Consider the following 21,443-nt stretch of genomic DNA (forward strand, 5'->3'; position numbering starts at 1 on the left):
ATTTTTGTGTAAAATAGTACATAGCTCTTGAACCTTGTTTTTTAAACTACAGACATTTAAATGAGCAAACCTCAAACCTTTTTTCGGTAGTTTAATAGACATTAAAGATAAATAAAAAACAGAAAGTCCTCATCTCTGAGTCCTACATACCCACTCTTCATTCAGGCAAGTGCTGGGGCGACACAGCCCCTCGCTCCCTAGGTGGGTGGGTCACAAGGCGATCATATCTTAAGTAGGCAATGTCCCCTCTATCCCATGCCTCCTTAAGTTTAGGCAAAAGATCTCTTCGTTTCTGCCGTACAGCCTCGGAAAAGTCCTCATTGATGTCAATCCCAGGGGCGGGTCTTCTTCAGTTCCTTTCTGTTGATGCATTCTACTACACCCAAAGGTTTTTCACTTTAATTGGATGGTCCTAAAACACGTCTACAAACATTTAGTGGAAAATGCCTACTAATAGTTTGTAAATAATCAAGAAGAGAAGCGCATTATCTTTAGTTGAGAATCAATACATTATCAACAGATAGTAAACGTATCAGTTAACTGACAATTAGTTGAATGTTGGTTCAAAAACCTTGAAAGTCAGCAGACATTTTGTAAAGTCTGTAGATCAACTCTTGAAATGCACCTGATAGTCTACAGACAGTTAGTTGAATGCATTGTACTTGTCTGTTGACATTGTTGAATGTCAACTGATACATTGTTGACATACTACTGAGTAGCTACTTACAGCTTATAGTGTGCCAACAGATGGACTCAAAATGCAACACACTATCTACAGACAGTTAGTTGAATATTGGTTTATGACCTTTTGAAAAACGAGCTTTGAAAGTCAGCAGATACATTCAGTCAAACTTGTAGATTAACACTTGAAATGCACCTGATAATCTACAGACAGTTAGTTGAATGCATAACTACATATCTGTTGAAACAGTTTTGTTGAATGTAAACGGATACATTGTTGACATGCTACTGAGTAGTTACTGATAACCTATAGCGTGTCAACAGACGGACCATTGAAATGAAGTCTTACCAAAAAGAAAATGAAAAACAAAATGTTAAAAAATTAAGGTACAAAATTCAAGTTATACATACAAGAATACATGTCCTTAATACTTTGTACATAACACGAACGAAAGATGAACCTATTGCGCACTCCTGCCCTGAGAGCAGCGCATAGTTCGAACCTATGACGCACTCCTGCGCCTTGAGAGCAGCATAGTTCGAACCTATGACGCACTCCTGCCTTGAGAGCAGCATAGTTTGAACCTATGACGCACTCCTGCCTTGAGAGCAGCATAGTTCGAACCTATGGTGCACTCCTGCCCTGAGAGCAGCATAGTTTGAACCTATGGCGCACTCCTGCCCTGAGAGCAGCATAGTTCGAACCTATGGCGCACTCCTGCCCTGAGAGCAGCATAGTTCGAACCTATGGCGCACTCCTGCCCTGAGAGCAGCATAGTTCGAACCTATGGCGCACTCCTGCCCTGAGAGCAGCATAGTTCGAACCTATGGCGCACTCCTGCCCTGAGAGCAGCATAGTTCGAACCTATGGCACACTCCTGCCCTGAGAGCAGCATAATTCGAACCTATGGTGCACTCCTGCCTTGAGAGCAGCATAGTTTGAACCTATGGTGCACTCCTGCCCTGAGAGCAGCGCTAGTTGAGTAAAAATAGCACAGCGCTATCTTGCAGCGCTAGAGCGGAAGATGAATAAGTTGTATAAATGTATGAATGAATTAATGAAATGTCACGGATATCTAAAGCTATTATGTCGTCGCATAATGGCTTTATAAAACAAACATGAAATGGTTAACATAAAAAAAGCAGGTTTTACCCTATTTAACGTTACACCATGAGCAGCTTTGGTGCGACTGATGAAGGAGTCAAATCAAAATGCATACGATAAGATGATTATTAGTTATTTGAATTAATGTTTGCCAATTATCTTTATAAACATCAGAGCTTGTTGAATTTTAACAAAATATTCACTTAAACACAATTCCTAACGTCTTGACGTTTTCCTCCACAATTCTAATGTCCGATTCCCTACACAATTCAAAAGTCTTGAGCACGCCTCTCCTTCAATTTCATTGGTTGAATCTGTAACCAATCATTTTCCTTTCTGCCCTCAGAACATTTTTGAGTAAGCAAAACTCCTATCTGCGCCTTGGCCCCCCAGACCTGGCCCCCCAGACCTGGCCCCCCAGGAGATTAAGACAAGCAAGAACTAGAGATCAGATGGAGGAATGGAAGAGGAATGCAGAACGAATGCCTGCAGGGAGAAAACCAATAAACACTGTTGTTGGATGAATGGAGGGAGGGAGGGACGGAAAGAGAAAAGTCTAAATGAATGGATGGATGTAGGGATGAATAGATGAAGGGATGATGAACGTCTATGGACTGTTGTGAGAGACAGAGGGATGAATAGATGGAGGGATGAAAGTATATGGACTGTCTACCCACCTGAGTGTCAATAATGTGGAACATCTCTGCTCCACTCCCAGACAACCTGCTGGGGATCCTGATGTCTACCATGGAGCCAGGTAACCTGCTGGGACCTCTGTTTATCACCTGGGGGGAGGAGGGAGGGAGGGGGTGGGAGGGAGAGAAAGAGAGAGGTGGAGGGAGGGATGGGGAGAGACAGGTGGAGGGAGGGAGGGGGAGGGAGAGACAGGTGGAGGGAGGGAGGGGGAGGGAGAGACAGGTGGAGGGAGGGATGGGGAGAGACAGGTGGAGGGAGGGATGGGGAGAGACAGGTGGAGGGAGGGAGGGGGAGGGAGAGACAGGTGGAGGGAGGGAGTGGGAGGGAGAGACAGGTGGAGGGAGGGAGGGGGAGGGAGAGACAGGTGGAGGGAGAGACAGGTGGAGGGAGGGAGGGGGAGGGAGAGACAGGTGGAGGGAGAGACAGGTGGAGGGAGGGAGGGAGAGACAGGTGGAGGGAGGGAGGGGGAGGGAGAGACAGGTGGAGGGAGGGATGGGGAGAGACAGGTGGAGGGAGGGAGGGGGAGGGAGAGACAGGTGGAGGGAGGGATGGGGAGAGACAGGTGGAGGGAGGGAGGGGGAGAGACAGGTGGAGGGAGGGAGGGGGAGGGAGAGACAGGTGGAGGGAGGGAGGGGGAGGGAGAGACAGGTGGAGGGAGGGAGGGGGAGGGAGAGACAGGTGGAGGGAGGGATGGGGAGAGACAGGTGGAGGGAGGGAGGGGGAGGGAGAGACAGGTGGAGGGAGGGAGGGGGAGGGAGAGACAGGTGGAGGGAGGGAGGGGGAGGGAGAGACAGGTGGAGGGAGGGACGGGGAGAGACAGGTGGAGGGAGGGAGGGGGAGGGAGAGACAGGTGGAGGGAGGGAGGGGGAGGGAGAGACAGGTGGAGGGAGGGAGGGGGAGGGAGAGACAGGTGGAGGGAGAGACAGGTGGAGGGAGGGAGGGGGAGAGACAGGTGGAGGGAGGGAGGGGGAGGGAGAGACAGGTGGAGGGAGGGATGGGGAGAGACAGGTGGAGGGAGGGAGGGGGAGAGACAGGTGGAGGGAGGGAGGGGGAGGGAGAGACAGGTGGAGGGAGGGAGGGGGAGGGAGAGACAGGTGGAGGGAGGGAGGGGGAGGGAGAGACAGGTGGAGGGAGGGGGAGGGAGAGACAGGTGGAGGGAGGGATGGGGAGAGACAGGTGGAGGGAGGGAGGGGGAGAGACAGGTGGAGGGAGGGAGGGGGAGGGAGAGACAGGTGGAGGGAGGGAGGGGGAGGGAGAGACAGGTGGAGGGAGGGACGGGGAGAGACAGGTGGAGGGAGGGAGGGGGAGGGAGAGACAGGTGGAGGGAGGGAGGGGGAGGGAGAGACAGGTGGAGGGAGGGAGGGGGAGGGAGAGACAGGTGGAGGGAGGGAGGGGGAGGGAGAGACAGGTGGAGGGAGGGAGGGGGAGGGAGAGACAGGTGGAGGGAGGGAGGGGGAGGGAGAGACAGGTGGAGGGAGGGAGGGGGAGGGAGAGACAGGTGGAGGGAGGGAGGGGGAGGGAGAGACAGGTGGAGGGAGAGACAGGTGGAGGGAGAGGTGGAAAGAGGGGGAGGTGGAAAGAGGGGGAGGTGGAGGGAGGGGGAGGTGGAGGGACCGTGAGGGAGAGGTGGAGAGAGAGGTAGGGTGAGGTATAGGGAGGGTGAAGGGCAGGGAGAGGTGGAGGGAGAGGTGGAAAGAGGGGTAGGGATTATAGTATATAGGATGTAGTATAGTATAAAGTACAGGATGTAGTATTTAAGTGGGTACCTGGAAGGTGAGGTTGAGAGGTATAGTATGTACTACGTATATCATAGAGGCTGTAGTAAGTAAGTGGGTACCTGGAAGGTGAGGTTGAGAGGCTGGAAGTTGCACTCCAGGTCCTGCAGCTGAATAAAGCGAGACTCATCGATGGAGTTACCATACGTACCATAGACAAACGAGCTGGGGGTCACCACCCTGGCAGACACAAAAAACAGACAGGTCAGCCAGACAGGCAGTCAGGCTTGCTTGCAGGCAGGCAGGCAGGCAGGCAGGCAGACAGGCAGACTGGCATGGTCTCCCATGTTTCCCCTCCAAAACATAAAAACCCTCTCCCCTATCCCCTCCTCCTGACATTTCCTTTCTTCTCTTCTCTTCTCTTCTCCTCTGTTCTCCTCTTCTCTCCTTTCCTCCTCTCCTTTTCATTATATTCATGTCTGACATGTTTGGGTAAAGAGCTGCCTTTCAAGATGATAAGTTCCAAACTAACAACAGTAATTGTGTTCCTAACCCCCATCCTCCTCTCCCTTTTCATCCATCTCTCCGTCCCTCTATATCTCCTGAGTGCAATTTCTCCCTCAGCCTATCCTTATTCCTCCTCTCCTCCCTCCAGACAAAACACATCTGGGCACAGAAAACCAAACACAATCACCTACCTTAACATTTTGTCCTTTTACCAGACACACACGAGACACACACCCACATACCCAAGCACGCACCCATGCAGACACGTAAACACACACCTCCCTTACCCAGTGATAGTTGTGTCCACCTCGTGTACCAGTGGTACAGACAAATGCAGTGTGTTGTCCTGAAGCTTGTGTTCTGGGTTTGCACTGTAGGCAGGAATCATACACAGAAAATGTATTCAGCATTTAGTAACATGAAATTAGTGTGAAGAACAGAGTTCTGACAGTATAGATATTTTCATACTAGAACACTCTCCTCATGTATAAACAGGTGTAAGTTACCTTTTGGCTTGAACTATGAACTGCAGGGTTTCATTCTGCCCTGACAGCCGACTGCTGTCAAAGATCACTGCAAGATGATACTGAGGAGAGGAGGAGAGAGGTGAGGAGAAAGCAGGGAGAGGAGGAGGTGAGGAGGTGAGGAGAGAGGAGGGAGAGGAGGGGAGGAGGTGAGGAGAAAGGAGGGAGAGGAGGGGAGGAGGAGGTGAGGAGAGAGGAGGAAGGAGGAGGTGAGGAGATGAGGAAGGGAGGAGGAGGTGAAGAGAGAGAAGGGAGAGGAGGGGAGGAGGAGGTGAGGAGAGAGGAAGGAGAGGATGGGAGGAGGAGGTGAGGAGATGAGGAGAGAGGAGGGGAGGAGGAGGTGAGGAGAGAGGAGGGAGAGGAGGGGAGGAGGAGGTGAGGAGTTGAGGAGAGGAGGGAGAGGAGGAGGTGAGGAGAGAAAGGAAATGAGGAGAGAGGAGGGAGAGGAGGAGATGAGGAGAGAGGAGGGAGAGGAGAGGAGGAGGAGGTGAGGAGGGAGAGGAGGAGGTGAGGAGAGAAAGGAGATGAGGAGAGAGGAGGGAGAGGAGGAGATGAGGAGAGAGGAGGGAGAGGAGAGGAGGAGGAGGTGAGGAGAGAGCAGGGAGAGGAGGAAGGTAGGAGAGAGCAGGGAGAGGAGGGGAGGAGGAGGTGATGAGAGAGAGGAGGAGGTGAGGAGGGGAGGAGAGAGCAGGGAGAGGAAGAGGTGAGGAGATGAGAAGAGAGGAGGGAGAGGAGGAAGAGGTGAGGAGAGGAGTAGAGAGCAGGGAGGAGGAGGGGAGGAGAGAGCAGGGAGAGGAGGGGAGGAGGAGGTGAGGAGAGGAGTAGAGAGCAGGGAGAGGAGGGGAGGAGGAGGTGAGGAGAGGAGGAGAGAAGAGGGAGAGGAGGTGAGGAGAGGACAGAGGAGGGAGAGGAGGGGAGGAGGAGGTGAGGAGAGAGCAGGGAGAGGAGGAGGGGAGAAGAGAGCAGGGAGAGGAGGGGAGGAGGAGGTGAGGAGGAGAGAGGAGGTGAGGAGAGATGAGGGAGAGGAGGGGAGGAGGAGGTGAGGAGAGAGCAGGGAGAGGAGGAGGGGAGGAGAGAGCAGGGAGAGGAGGGGAGGAGGTGAAGAGAGAGGAGGGAGAGGAGGGGAGGAGGAGGTGAGGAGGGGAGGAGAGGAGGAGAGAGCAGGGAGAGGAGGAGGGGATGAGAGAGCAGGGAGAGGAGGGGAGGAGGAGGTGAGGAGAGGAGGAGAAGAGGAGTAGAGTGGAGGAGAGAAGAAGAGAGAGGAGGAGAGAGAAGGAAGAGGAGGGGAGGAAGAAAGAGGAAGAGAAGAGGAGAAAGGAGGAGGAACATAATAATGTGTGGGTTGCTGTGGCTACCTTGGGCTACAGGTGTAATATAGGTTAACATCCCATAATAATGCGTGGGTTGCCGTGGCTACCTTGGTCTGTGCTCTCATGAAGGGGAATCCCACGCTGCATTTGAGAAAATCCAACTCAACCAGATCACAGGAAATTCCCTTCTCCTCCTGGAGGACACACACAGATGTCAGACACACACACACGCACACACACACACAAACACACACACAGAGGTCAGACACACACACACACACACAAACACACACACAGAGGTCAGTCAAACACACACACACACAAACACAGATGTCAGACACACACACACACACACACACACAAACACACACACAGAGGTCAGACAAACACACACACAGAGGTCAGACAAACACACACACAGAGGTCAGACACACACACACACACACACACACACAGATGTCAGACACACACACACACACACACACAGAGGTCAGACAAACACACACACAGAGGTCAGACACACACACACACACACACACAGAAAGGTCAGACACACACACACACAGGTCAGACACACACACACAGGTCAAACACACACACACACAGAGTTCAGACACACACACAGAGGTAAGACACACACACACACACACACACACAGAGGTCAGGCACATACACACATACACAGGTCAGACACACACACACACAGAGATCAGACAAACAAACACAGTTCAAACACACATGCAGAGGTGAAGGGTGAGGGAAGGAGAGGAGGGAATGAGAGGAGAAGAGGAGGGAAGGAGATGAGAAGGGAAGGAGAGATGAGGAAGAAAGGAGAGGAGGAGGGAAGGAGAGGAGGAAGGGAGGATGGTGTGTTTGGAAGCTTGTCTAAACAGTGGTGAGCTTCTCCATCTGCCCTATCTAAACACTTCCTCCCCACGCTGGGAAACAGGAGGAGGAGGGCTGACGAAGAGTGGGGGGGTACATCAAGAGGCTCTGTGGCTGAAGGGGAGTGTGTGGTAGGGGTGGTGAGTGTGAGGGTGGTGTGTGGTAGGGTTGGTGTGAAGTAGGGGTGGTGTGTGGTAGGATTGGTGTGTGGTAGGGGTGGTGTGTGGTAAGGCTGATGTGTGTTCGGACTGGTGTGTGATAGGGGTGGTGTGTGGTAGGGGTGGTGTGTGGTAGGGTTGGTGTGCGGTAGGGGTGGTGAGTGGTAGGGTTGGTGTGTGGTAGGGCTGATGTGTGTTAGGACTGGTGTGTGATAGGGGTGGTGTGTGGTAGGGGTGGTGTGTGGTAGGGGTGGTGTGTATGAGGGTGGTGTATGATAGGGATGGTGTGTGGTAGGGCTGATGTGTGTTTGGACTGGTGTGTGATAGGGGTGGTGTGTGGTAGGGGTGGTGTGTGGTAGGGGTGGTGAGTGGTAGGGTTGGTGTGTGGTAGGGCTGATGTGTGTTAGGACTGGTGTGTGATAGGGGTGGTGTGTGGTAGGGGTGGTGTGTATGAGGGTGGTGTATGATAGGGATGGTGTGTGGTAGGGGTGGTGTGTGGTAGGGCTGATGTGTGTTCGGACTGGTGTGTGATAGGGGTGGTGTGTGGTAGGGGTGGTGTGTGGTAGGGTTGGTGTGCGGTAGGGGTGGTGAGTGGTAGGGTTGGTGTGTGGTAGGGCTGATGTGTGTTAGGACTGGTGTGTGATAGGGGTGGTGTGTGGTAGGGGTGGTGTGTGGTAGGGGTGGTGTGTGGTAGGGGTGGTGTGTGGTAGGACTGGTGTGTGATAGGGGTGGTGTGTGGTAGGGCTGATGTGTGGTAGGGGTGGTGTGTGGTAGGGCTGGTGTGTGGTAGGGGTGGTGTGTGGTAGGGGTGGTGTGTGTTAGGACTGGTGTGTGATAGGGATGGTGTGTGATAGGGGTGGTGTGTGGTAGGGGTGGTGTGTGGTAGAGCTGATGTGTGTTAGGACTGGTGTGTGGTAGGGGTGGTGTGTGGTAGGGGTGGTGTGTGGTAGGGCTGATGTGTGTTAGGATTGGTGTGTGGTAGGGGTGGTGTGTGGTAGGGCTGATGTGTGTTAGGACTGGTGTGTGATAGGGATGGTGTGTGATAGGGGTGGTGTGTGGTAGGGGTGGTGTGTGGTAGGGGTGGTGTGTGGTAGAGCTGATGTGTGTTAGGACTGGTGTGTGGTAGGGGTGGTGTGTGGTAGGGGTGGTGTGTGGTAGAGCTGATGTGTGTTAGGACTGGTGTGTGATAGGGGTGGTGAGTGGTAGGGTTGGTGTGTGGTAGGGCTGATGTGTGTTAGGACTGGTGTGTGATAGGGTTGGTGTGTGGTAGGGCTGATGTGTGTTAGGACTGGTGTGTGATAGGGGTGGTGTGTGGTAGGGGTGGTGTGTGGTAGGGGTGGTGTGTATGAGGGTGGTGTATGATAGGGATGGTGTGTGGTAGGGCTGATGTGTGTTTGGACTGGTGTGTGATAGGGGTGGTGTGTGGTAGGGGTGGTGTGTGGTAGGGGTGGTGAGTGGTAGGGTTGGTGTGTGGTAGGGCTGATGTGTGTTAGGACTGGTGTGTGATAGGGGTGGTGTGTGGTAGGGGTGGTGTGTATGAGGGTGGTGTATGATAGGGATGGTGTGTGGTAGGGGTGGTGTGTGGTAGGGCTGATGTGTGTTCGGACTGGTGTGTGATAGGGGTGGTGTGTGGTAGGGGTGGTGTGTGGTAGGGTTGGTGTGCGGTAGGGGTGGTGAGTGGTAGGGTTGGTGTGTGGTAGGGCTGATGTGTGTTAGGACTGGTGTGTGATAGGGGTGGTGTGTGGTAGGGGTGGTGTGTGGTAGGGGTGGTGTGTGGTAGGGGTGGTGTGTGGTAGGACTGGTGTGTGATAGGGGTGGTGTGTGGTAGGGCTGATGTGTGGTAGGGGTGGTGTGTGGTAGGGCTGGTGTGTGGTAGGGGTGGTGTGTGGTAGGGGTGGTGTGTGTTAGGACTGGTGTGTGATAGGGGTGGTGTGTGGTAGGGGTGGTGTGTGGTAGAGCTGATGTGTGTTAGGACTGGTGTGTGGTAGGGGTGGTGTGTGGTATGGGTGGTGTGTGGTAGGGCTGATGTGTGTTAGGATTGGTGTGTGGTAGGGGTGGTGTGTGGTAGGGCTGATGTGTGTTAGGACTGGTGTGTGATAGGGATGGTGTGTGATAGGGGTGGTGTGTGGTAGGGGTGGTGTGTGGTAGAGCTGATGTGTGTTAGGACTGGTGTGTGGTAGGGGTGGTGTGTGGTAGGGGTGGTGTGTGGTAGAGCTGATGTGTGTTAGGACTGGTGTGTGATAGGGGTGGTGAGTGGTAGGGTTGGTGTGTGGTAGGGATGATGTGTGTTAGGACTGGTGTGTGATAGGGTTGGTGTGTGGTAGGGCTGATGTGTGTTAGGACTGGTGTGTGATAGGGGTGGTGTGTGGTAGGGGTGGTGTGTGGTAGGGGTGGTGTGTATGAGGGTGGTGTATGATAGGGATGGTGTTTGGTAGGGCTGATGTGTGTTTGGACTGGTGTGTGATAGGGGTGGTGTGTGGTAGGGGTGGTGTGTGGTAGGGGTGGTGAGTGGTAGGGTTGGTGTGTGGTAGGGCTGATGTGTGTTAGGACTGGTGTGTGATAGGGGTGGTGTGTGGTAGGGGTGGTGTGTATGAGGGTGGTGTATGATAGGGATGGTGTGTGGTAGGGGTGGTGTGTGGTAGGGCTGATGTGTGTTCGGACTGGTGTGTGATAGGGGTGGTGTGTGGTAGGGTTGGTGTGCGGTAGGGGTGGTGAGTGGTAGGGTTGGTGTGTGGTAGGGCTGATGTGTGTTAGGACTGGTGTGTGATAGGGGTGGTGTGTGGTAGGGGTGGTGTGTGGTAGGGGTGGTGTGTGTTAGGACTGGTGTGTGGTAGGGGTGGTGTGTGGTAGGACTGGTGTGTGATAGGGGTGGTGTGTGGTAGGGCTGATGTGTGGTAGGGGTGGTGTGTGGTAGGGCTGGTGTGTGGTAGGGGTGGTGTGTGGTAGGGGTGGTGTGTGTTAGGACTGGTGTGTGATAGGGGTGGTGTGTGGTAGGGGTGGTGTGTGGTAGAGCTGATGTGTGTTAGGACTGGTGTGTGGTAGGGGTGGTGTGTGGTAGGGGTGGTGTGTGGTAGGGCTGATGTGTGTTAGGATTGGTGTGTGGTAGGGGTGGTGTGTGGTAGGGCTGATGTGTGTTAGGACTGGTGTGTGATAGGGATGGTGTGTGATAGGGGTGGTGTGTGGTAGGGGTGGTGTGTGGTAGGGGTGGTGTGTGGTAGGACTGGTGTGTGGTAGGGGTGGTGTGTGGTAGAGCTGATGTGTGTTAGGATTGGTGTGTGGTAGGGGTGGTGTGTGGTAGGGCTGATGTGTGTTAGGACTGGTGTGTGATAGGGATGGTGTGTGATAGGGGTGGTGTGTGGTAGGGGTGGTGTGTGGTAGGGGTGGTGTGTGGTAGAGCTGATGTGTGTTAGGACTGGTGTGTTGTAGGGGTGGTGTGTGGTAGGGGTGGTGTGTGGTAGAGGTGGTGTGTGATAGGGGTGGTGTGTGTTAGGACTGGTGTGTGATAGGGGTGGTGTGTGGTAGGGGTGGTGTGTGGTAGGGGTGGTGTGTATGAGGGTGGTGTATGTTAGGGGGGTGGTGTGGTGGGGTTGGGAAGAACATCATATTTCCTGTTCTTCCTGGAGCAGCTTCCTGTCCTGGTGCTCCCCAGGGAGGGGAGGGGCCAGCCTGTTTACCCATAATACACCCACACATTCTCTATCCTATACTCTCTCCCACTATCTCTCTCCCTCTCTCAATCTATCTCTCATTGTCTCTATTTCCAATCCCTCATATTTACCCTACACCTCCTCTATCCACACCCACTCTATCCTTCCCTCTTCACTTCCTCTTCTCCTCACCACCTGTTTCCTCACCTCTTTATTCTTACCTTCTCCCCTCCTCTATCCTTCCCTCATCCTCTCCTCTATCCTCACCTCCTCCCCTCCTCTATCCTCACTTCCTCTCCTCACCGGAGGCCACAGCTTCAAGGTCCAGTATATCTCTAAATCACATTCTTATAAATCCTCCCTCCCTCTTTTTCATTCCATCCCTCCCGTCTCCCTCGGTCCTTCCCTCTCTCTTCTTCCTTCCTTCCGTCCTTCCTCCCTCTCTCCCCCGTGTCCCAGAGGTAATCCCTGCCCCACTATTCTCCATTAGTTGGCAGTGTAAATAAACTCAGTCTCCCTCCCCCCCTCTCCTAATCTTATTAAGCAATAATAACCCACCCACTGTGTTACCCATACTCCTGTGTGTTTGTGTGTGTGTGGGGGTGATGGCAGAGGGCGCTCTGGGGAGCGACAGACAGCACCCCAAGACATCACCCCCAGACAGCACCCCCAGACAGCACCCCCAAGCGGCCACCCCAGACAGCACCCCCAGGTGGCTCCCCCAGACAGCACCCCCAGGCAGCTAGGGCTGCAAGGCCAACAGACAGGCAGAAGAGCTTGATGTGAACCAGGAGGAGATGTGAACCAGGAGGAGATGTGAACCAGGAGGAGATGTGAACCAGGAGGAGATGTGAACCAGGAGGGACAGATGTGAACCAGGAGGGACAGATGTGAACCAGGAGGGACAGATGTGAACCAGGAGGGACAGATGTGAACCAGGAGGAGATGTGAACCAGGAGGGACAGATGTGAACCAGGAGGGACAGATGTGAACCAGGAGGGAGAGATGTGAACCAGGAGGGACAGATGTGAACCAGGAGGGAGAGATGTGAACCAGGAGGGAGATATGTGAAGCAGGAGGGAGAGATGTGAACCAGGAGGGAGAGATGTGAACCAGGAGGGACAGATGTGAACCAGGAGGGAGAGATGTGAACCAGGAGGGACAGATGTGAACCAGGAGGGACAGATGTGAACCAGGAGGGAGAGATGTGAACCAGGAGGGACAGATGTGAACCAGGAGGGAGAGATGTGAACCAGGAGGGAGAGATGTGAACAAGGAGGGACAGATGTGAACCAGGAGGGAGAGATGTGAACCAGGAGGGACAGATGTGAACCAGGAGGAGATGTGAACCAGGAGGGACAGATGTGAACCAGGAGGGACAGATGTGAACCAGGAGGGAGAGATGTGAACCAGGAGGGACAGATGTGAACCAGGAGGGAGAGATGTGAACCAGGAGGGAGATATGTGAAGCAGGAGGGAGAGATGTGAACCAGGAGGGAGAGATGTGAACCAGGAGGGACAGATGTGAACCAGGAGGGAGAGATGTGAACCAGGAGGGACAGATGTGAACCAGGAGGGACAGATGTGAACCAGGAGGGAGAGATGTGAACCAGGAGGGACAGATGTGAACCAGGAGGGAGAGATGTGAACCAGGAGGGAGAGATGTGAACCAGGAGGGACAGATGTGAACCAGGAGGGAGAGATGTGAACCAGGAGGGACAGATGTGAACCAGGAGGAGATGTGAACCAGGAGGGAGAGATGTGAACCAGGAGGGACAGATGTGAACCAGGAGGGAGAGATGTGAACCAGGAGGGACAGATGTGAACCAGGAGGGACAGATGTGAACCAGGAGGAGATGTGAACCAGGAGGGACAGATGTGAACCAGGAGGGAGAGATGTGAACCAGGAGGGAGAGATGTGAACCAGGAGGGACAGATGTGATCCAGGAGGGAGAGATGTGAACCAGGAGGAGATGTGAACCAGGAGGGACAGATGTGAACCAGGAGGGACAGATGTGAACCAGGAGGGAGAGATGTGAACCAGGAGGGGGAGATGTGAACCAGGAGGGAGAGATGTGAACCAGGAGGGGGAGATGTGAACCAGGAGGAGATGTGAACCAGGAGGGACAGATGTGAACCAGGAGGGAGAGATGTGAACCAGGAGGGAGAGATGTGAACCAGGAGGAGATGTGAACCAGGAGGGACAGATGTGTACCAGGAGGGACAGATGTGAACCAGGAGGGAGAGATGTGAACCAGGAGGGAGAGATGTGAACCAGGAGGGACAGATGTGAACCAGGAGGAGATGTGAACCAGGAGGGACAGATGTGAACCAGGAGGGACAGATGTGAACCAGGAGGGAGAGATGTGAACCAGGAGGATATGTGAACCAGGAGGGAGAGATGTGAACTAGGAGGGAGAGATGTGAACCAGGAGGGACAGATGTGAACCAGGAGGGACAGATGTGAACCAGGAGGGAGAGATGTGAACCAGGAGGGACAGATGTGAACCAGGAGGGACAGATGTGAACCAGGAGGGAGAGATGTGAACCAGGAGGGAGAGATGTGAACCAGGAGGGACAGATGTGAACCAGGAGGGACAGATGTGAACTAGGAGGGAGAGATATGAACCAGAAGGATATGTGAACCAGGAGGGAGAGATGTAAACCAGGAGGAAGAGATGTGAACTAGGAGGGACAGATGTGAACCAGGAGATGTGAACCAGGAGGGAGAGATGTGAACCAGGAGGGAGAAATGTGAACCAGAAGGATTTGTGAACCAGGAGGGAGAGATGTGAACCAGAAGGATATGTGAACCAGGAGGGACAGATGTGAACCAGGAGGGACAGATGTGAACCAGGAGGAGATGTGAACCATGAGGGACAGATGTGAACCAGGAGGGAGAGATGTGAACTAGGAGGGAGAGATGTGAACCAGGAGGGAGAGATGTGAACCAGGAGGAGATGTGAACCAGGAGGGAGAGATGTGAACTAGGAGGGAGAGATGTGAACCAGGAGGGACAGATGTGAACCAGGAGGGAGAGATGTGAACTAGGAGGGAGAGATGTGAACCAGGAGGGAGAGATGTGAACCAGGAGGGACAGGTGTGTGTATTTATGTGCATGTATGAGTGTGTGTATGTGTGTCTGTGGGTGGGTTTGTGTGTATGTATGTAGGTATGTGTGGGCGTGTGTGTGTTTATGTGTGTGTGTGTGTGTATATATGTGTGTATGTGGGTGTATGTGTGTTAGTGTGTGTGCGTGTGTGTGTGTATGGGTGTGTGTCTGTAGGTTTAAGGTTGACCCTGTAGCATCAACACACCTCCAACCTAACGACCAGCGCCCGGGGGAGAACACTGTCTGTCCTCTCTTCCTCATTTTTATATTCCTCCTTTCCTATCATTTTCTGCCACACCCTGTTCTCAGGTCCTTAACAACAGGAGCGTTGTCAGGGTTGCCAGGGTTAAAACAACACTCATCCTACCAAAACAATCGAAAACCAGATTCTAGTTACATATCCAGGTCTTTGGTGAAGTTTGTGCTTTAGTGAAGTTTGTTAAAGCTAGTCGGTCACAAAGTATATTCCTCTAAGCTCAGTTTTATCAATCAGCTGCAGAACCTAAAACCTACAACCTGAAACATGTTGAGACAGACAGACAGACAGGCACCACATTGGAAACACATTCCCTTTTCTGGGAGTGTATCTAATGTTGGGTGCTGGTGTTAGGACAGGAGTTTGGGAGTATATCTAGTGTTGGGTGCTGGTGTTAGGAAAGAAGGAGTTTGAAGACAAGGGATCTGAATGAAGTGCATGGTTCATGTTCCATGCGTATGTGTGCGTATGTGTGCTAATCACAAGTAGAGATGCTAGCAGAGAGGAGTGGAGAGATGCTACCATACAGACCAGGAGAGGAGAGATGTTACCATACAGACCAGGAGAGGAGAGATGCTACCATACAGACCAGGAGAGGAGAGATGTTACCATACAGACCAGGAGCGGAGAGATGTGACCATACAGACCAGGAGAGGAGATATGCGACCATACAGACCAGGAGAGATGCTACCATACAGACCAGGAGAGGAGATATGTTACCATACAGACCAGGAGAGGAGAGATGCTACCATACAGACCAGGAGAGGAGAGATGCTACCATACAGACCAGGAGAGGAGAGATGCTACCATACAGACCAGGAGAGGAGAGATGTTACCATACAGACCAGGAGAGGAGAGATGCTACCATACAGACCAGGAGAGGAGAGATGTTACCATACAGACCAGGAGAGGAGAGGAGAGATGCTACCATACAGACCAGGAGAGGAGAGATGCTACCATACAGACCAGGAGAGGAGAGATGCTACCATACAGACCAGGAGAGGAGAGATGCTACCATACAGACCAGGAGAGGAGAGATGCTACCATACAGACCAGGAGAGGAGAGATGTTACCATACAGACCAGGAGAGGAGAGGAGAGATGCTACCATACAGACCAGGAGAGGAGAGATGTTACCATACAGACCAGGAGAGGAGAGGAGAGATGCTACCATACAGACCAGGAGAGATGCTACCATACAGACCAGGAGAGGAGAGATGCTACCATACAGACCAGGAAAGGAGAGATGCTAACAGACCAGGAGAGGAGAGATGCTAACAGACCAGGAGAGGAGAGATGCTAACAGACCAGGAGAGGAGAGATGCTACCATACAGACCAGGAGAGGAGAGATGCTACCATACAGACCAGGAGAGGAGAGATGCTACCATACAGACCAGGAGAGGAGAGATGCTACCATACAGACCAGGAAAGGAGAGATGCTAACAGACCAGGAGAGGAGAAATAGTTAACTGACCTTCTGCCAGTAGTTTATGTAGAAGACTTCTGAGGAGAAGTTGAGGTAGATGTTGGTGTCGTAGGCGTCGTCTCCTGCGTTGGAGATGGTCAGGTTCAGAGAAACGTTCCTCACTCCTCCCAGAGCCAGGTAGGGTTTACTGTGGAGTCTGGAGGGAGGAGGTGCAGGGAGGATAGGGGGAGGAGGAGGTAGGGGGAGTTTGAGGAGGAGGAAGTAGGGGAAAGAGAGGGGGAGAGGTCAGATGTGGCACTAGAGACTACTCAACATATCTGCTACATATCTGCTACATCTACTTTATACATATTCTACATTTTCTGTTGAACTAGTTGCGACAGTACAATACTGTACCTTTAATAATCGAATTATTTATTTGGATAAGTATCTATTTACATGAATAGCCTTCATTCATTCTTTTTACAGTTCTTATGTTCCAGAAGGGAACAGTGAGAACACTGCTGTTTTACTGCTTGTCAAACTGGACGCTTTTGTTTCCAAACGTTCACTCTGCAAGACACACACAGACACACCCAAACAGACACACACAACCTAGCTGTAGATGGAAAACACAGGCTGGCAGCCAAGCACGTCACACGACCAAACCCCCTCTGCACAGCTATGATGTCACTTCTTCTGAGGAAGGTCGGAGGCCAGGAGAGAGGGAGAGAGAGAGAGAGGTCTTGGCTGGAGGAAGAGAGGATCAAGAATCTAAAGTAGGTTTTTACCCAGAAAGCAGCAACTTTCCATGCATCCCCAGGTCAGAAGCACAGTCTTCAGACACACAGTTCTTCTCAAACCACGTCTGGAGGGGAGAGAAAGAGAAGGAGAGAGGTTAAGAGAAAATGAGAGAAGGGGGAGAGAGATGGAGTGAGAGGGAGAGAGAGTTTTAAGAGATAGAGACAATATTTAGAGAGCGGATGATCATATAAACAGGGTGAGGGTCACAGTGACAGGGTTAGGGTCGCAGTGAGAGGGTTAGGGTCATAGTGACAGGGTTAGGGTCGCAGTGAGAGGGTTAGGGTCACAGTGACAGGGTTACGGTCAGAGGATGGTCCTAACCCTAACAAGGTCACAGTGACAGGGAGCTGTGTTGTCACAGGCTGTGTCTGAAACCGCTAACTCGTTCACTCATTCACTGTCCGTTCTCGTTCACTCATTCACTGTCCCCTCTCGTTCACTCATTCACTGTCCGCTCTCGTTCACACATTCACTGTCCGCTCTTGTTCACTCATTCATTGTCCCCTCTCGTTCACACATTCACTGTCCGCTCTCGTTCACTCATTCATTGTCCCCTCTCGTTCACACATTCACTGTCCCCTGTCGTTCACACATTCATTGTCCGCTCTCGTTCACTCATTCACTGTCCGTTCTCGTTCACTCATTCATTGTCCGTTCTCGTTCACACATTCACTGTCCGCTCTCGTTCACTCATTCACTGTCCGCTCTCGTTCACTCATTCACTGTCCCCTTTATAGTGAACTCCCTTCATTCATTCCTAACCCTCTCCCTCCCTTCATCCTTCCCTCCATCCCCCCTTCCACCTCTTCATCCCTCACGTCAGCCTAGAGCCAGGATCTCACCTTGTTGTGTGCTGCCATCTTGTCTCCCTTCCTCCAGCGCAGGACAGGGGTCAGGGGTGGGAGGTCGGGGTTAGGGTTAGGGTCAAGCATGTGTGGGCCCAGACTGTACGCCACCTCAAAGCTGATGGCCGTGAACACATCCTTCACATCCTTCTGCAGACACACAGTGTTTATACGTTCACATCTATCCTTGCAAACGCCAGCTCACATTGTTTTCGGAGGATTAAGTTACATTTCTCTTAAAAGTACCTAGTGCTGTAAAGTGGAATTGAAAATTAATTTTAAGTTCATCACACCACATAAAAATGTTTTGTTAACTACCCATCCAAATTCAAATGAAAAGTATGTTAAATTAGGCTTTGAAATCGTGAGAAAATCAGCAGTCTTCTCTGCTTGAGACTGGGGGGGCGTGTTGCCTGAAGGAGCTGAAGCTCCGCCCCCTCAAATTTATCAACAACAGCAACACTAGCTATCAATTGCAGATATCAGAGCAGACCTACCTGCAGTCTCTGAGTGTTTTATGTAATAATTACTTTGTCTTTGCATCGTAACCAGCTGACTAACAGAATGCAAACGTCTGTGATCTGACGTAGATAGGTCGCTGTGACGAATATAAGTTGGGTTTTTGACCCGCCTATACAAAACCTGAGCTGAAAACGGGAGAAAAACAGTTCGATGGTCTAACTCCACATTTCAGTGCGACAACATTTTCGTGCTTTGCACATGCTTTCAGGAACTCATTTCACACGTATATAATGTACTGAGAAGCAAATCATGGAATTTGCTTTACAGCATCTTTAAATTTAAAGTAGATGTTTCTTGTTTCATATTATACTGTATCTATGTTCTTTTGCTGATGAAAAGTGAGGTGAGATTCAGTTTAACATGAAACATTATCTTAAGTGTGGCAGTCCGACTTTACATTCACATTGTATTCATTTAGCAGATGCTTGCATCAAAAGCGATGTACAGTACATGGTGTTGGGTGGCAGAGGAAGTGAGTGACCGTGGTACAACAGGATCTTAAATACATCATGCAGAGCAGGGACAAATTTGGAGGTATCCCAGAAGATATGTACTGCTAAGTGTTGCTTTCAGTGCCCTTAGGCAAAGCAGAGAGTAGTTGGTCCAGGTTAACAGTAGAACAACAATAAGCCAGAGCATTATTCTGATCCTAGATCCTAGCTTCAGCTAACCCTCCCCTCCCAGCTAACCCTACCTTCCCGTCCCAGCTAACCCTCCCCTCTCCTCCCCTCCCAGCTAACCCTCCCCTCTCCTCCCCTCCCAGCTAACCGTCTCCTCCCCTCCCCTCCCAGCTAACCCTCCCCTCTCCTCCCCTCCCAGCTACCCCCCCCTCTCCTCCCCTCCCAGCTAACCCTCCCCTCCCAGCGAACCGTCCCCTCCCCTCCCAGCTAACCATCCCCTCCCAGCTAACCCTCCCCTCTCATCCCCTCTCCTCCCAGCGAACCCTCCCCTCTCCTCTCCTCTCCTCCCCTCCCAGCTAACCCTCCCAGATAACCGTCCCCTCTCCTCTCCTCCCCTCCCAGCTAACCCTCCCCTCCCAGCTAACCCTCTCCTCCCCTCCCAGCTAACCCTCTCCTCCCCTCCCAGCTAACCGCCCCCTCTCCTCCCCTCCCCTCCCAGCTAACCCTCCCCTCCCAGCTAACCCTCCCCTCTCCTCCCCTCCCAGCTAACCCTCCCCTCTCCTCCCCTCCCAGCTAACCCTCCCCTCTCATCCCCTCTCCTCCCAGCGAACCCTCCCCTCTCCTCTCCTCTCCTCCCCTCCCAGCTAACCCTCCCAGATAACCGTCCCCTCTCCTCTCCTCCCCTCCCAGCTAACCCTCCCCTCCCAGCTAACCCTCTCCTCCCCTCCCAGCTAACCCTCTCCTCCCCTCCCAGCTAACCGCCCCCTCTCCTCCCCTCCCCTCCCAGCTAACCCTCCCCTCCCAGCTAACCCTCCCCTCTCCTCCCCTCCCAGCTAACCCTCCCCTCTCCTCCCCTCCCAGCTAACCCTCCCCTCCCAGCTAACCCTCCCCTCTCCTCCCCTCCCAGCTAACCCTCCCCTCTCCTCCCCTCCCAGCTAACCCTCCCCTCTCCTCCCCTCCCAGCTAACCCTCCCCTCTCATCCCCTCTCCTCCCAGCGAACCCTCCCCTCTCCTCCCCTCCCAGCTAACCCTCCCAGATAACCGTCCCCTCTCCTCTCCTCCCCTCCCAGCTAACCCTCCCCTCCCAGCTAACCCTCTCCTCCCCTCCCAGCTAACCTTCCCCTTCCAGCTAACCCTGTCCTCCCCTCCCAGCTAACCGCCCCCTCTCCTCCCCTCCGCTCCCAGCTAACCCTCCCCTCCCAGCTACCCCCCCCTCTCCTCCCCTCCCAGCTAACCATCCCCTCCCAGCTAACCCTCCCCTCTCCTCCCCTCCCAGCTAACCCTCCCCTCTCATCCCCTCTCCTCCCAGCGAACCCTCCCCTCTCCTCTCCTCTCCTCCCCTCCCAGCTAACCCTCCCAGATAACCGTCCCCTCTCCTCTCCTCCCCTCCCAGCTAACCCTCCCCTCCCAGCTAACCCTCTCCTCCCCTCCCAGCTAACCCTCCCAGCTAACCCTCCCCTCCCAGCTAACCCTCTCCTCCCCTCCCAGCTAACCGTCCCCTCTCCTCCCCTCCCCTCCCAGCTAACCCTCCCCTCCCAGCTAACCCTCCCCTCTCCTCCCCTTCCAGCTAACCCTCTCCTCCCCTCCCAGCTAACCCTCCCCTTCCAGCTAACCCTCCCCTCTCCTCCCCTCCCAGCTAACCGTCTCCTCCCCTCCCCTCCCAGCTAACCCTCCCCTCTGCTCCCCTCCCAGCTACCCCCCCCTCTCCTCCCCTCCCAGCGAACCCTCCCCTCTCCTCTCCTCCCCTCCCAGCTAACCCTCCCAGATAACCGTCCCCTCTCCTCTCCTCCCCTCCCAGCTAACCCTCCCCTCCCAGCTAACCCTCTCCTCCCCTCCCAGCTAACCTTCCCCTTCCAGCTAACCCTCTCCTCCCCTCCCAGCTAACCCTCTCCTCCCCTCCCAGCTAACCCTATCCTCCCCTCCCAGCTAACCGCCCCCTCTCCTCCCCTCCGCTCCCAGCTAACCCTCCCCTCCCAGCTAACCCTCCCCTCTCTTCCCCTCTCCTCCCAGCGAACCCTCTCCTCCCCTCCCAGCTAACCCTCCCCTCTCCTCTCCTCCCAGCTAACCTTCCCCTCCCAGCTAACCCTCCCCTCTCCTCCCCTCCCAGCTAACCCTCCCCTCTCCTCCCCTCCCAGCTAACCCTCCCCTCTCATCCCCTCTCCTCCCAGCGAACCCTCCCCTCTCCTCCCCTCCCAGCTAACCCTCCCAGATAACCGTCCCCTCTCCTCTCCTCCCCTCCCAGCTAACCCTCTCCTCCCCTCCCAGCTAACCCTCTCCTCCCCTCCCAGCTAACCGTCCCCTCTCCTCCCCTCCCCTCCCAGCTAACCCTCCCCTCCCAGCTAACCCTCCCCTCCCAGCTAACCCTCCCCTCTCCTCCCCTTCCAGCTAACCCTCTCCTCCCCTCCCAGCTAACCCTCCCCTCCCAGCTAACCCTCCCCTCCCAGCTAACCCTCCCCTCTCCTCCCCTCCCAGCTAACCCTCCCCTCCCAGCTAACCCTCCCCTTCCAGCTAACCCTCTCCTCCCCTCCCAGCTAACCGTCCCCTCTCCTCCCCTCCCCTCCCAGCTAACCCTCCCCTCCCAGCTAACCCTCCCCTCCCAGCTAACCCTCTCCTCCCCTCCCCTCCCAGCTAACCCTCCCCTCCCAGCTAAC

The 21,443-nt window shown here is 53.7% G+C and overlaps 1 protein-coding gene across 1 annotated transcript in view; it reads right to left on the reverse strand.

The window, feature by feature from the left end:
• The window catches only part of itga9 (integrin, alpha 9), a 113,979-nt gene that overhangs the window by 17,971 nt on the left and 74,565 nt on the right, over positions 1-21,443 (reverse strand). Inside the window, exons 16-23 of the mRNA XM_062462892.1 lie at positions 17,648-17,800; positions 16,793-16,869; positions 16,071-16,218; positions 6,646-6,732; positions 5,211-5,290; positions 4,992-5,075; positions 4,320-4,437; positions 2,464-2,571 (exon numbers count right to left, since the gene is read on the reverse strand). Coding sequence (XP_062318876.1) covers positions 2,464-2,571; positions 4,320-4,437; positions 4,992-5,075; positions 5,211-5,290; positions 6,646-6,732; positions 16,071-16,218; positions 16,793-16,869; positions 17,648-17,800 — 855 coding nt within the window. The remainder of the gene's footprint in view (positions 1-2,463; positions 2,572-4,319; positions 4,438-4,991; positions 5,076-5,210; positions 5,291-6,645; positions 6,733-16,070; positions 16,219-16,792; positions 16,870-17,647; positions 17,801-21,443) is intronic.

The sequence above is a fragment of the Osmerus eperlanus genome, chromosome 6, assembly GCF_963692335.1.
Source record: "Osmerus eperlanus chromosome 6, fOsmEpe2.1, whole genome shotgun sequence".
Classification (NCBI taxonomy): Eukaryota; Metazoa; Chordata; class Actinopteri; order Osmeriformes; family Osmeridae; genus Osmerus; species Osmerus eperlanus.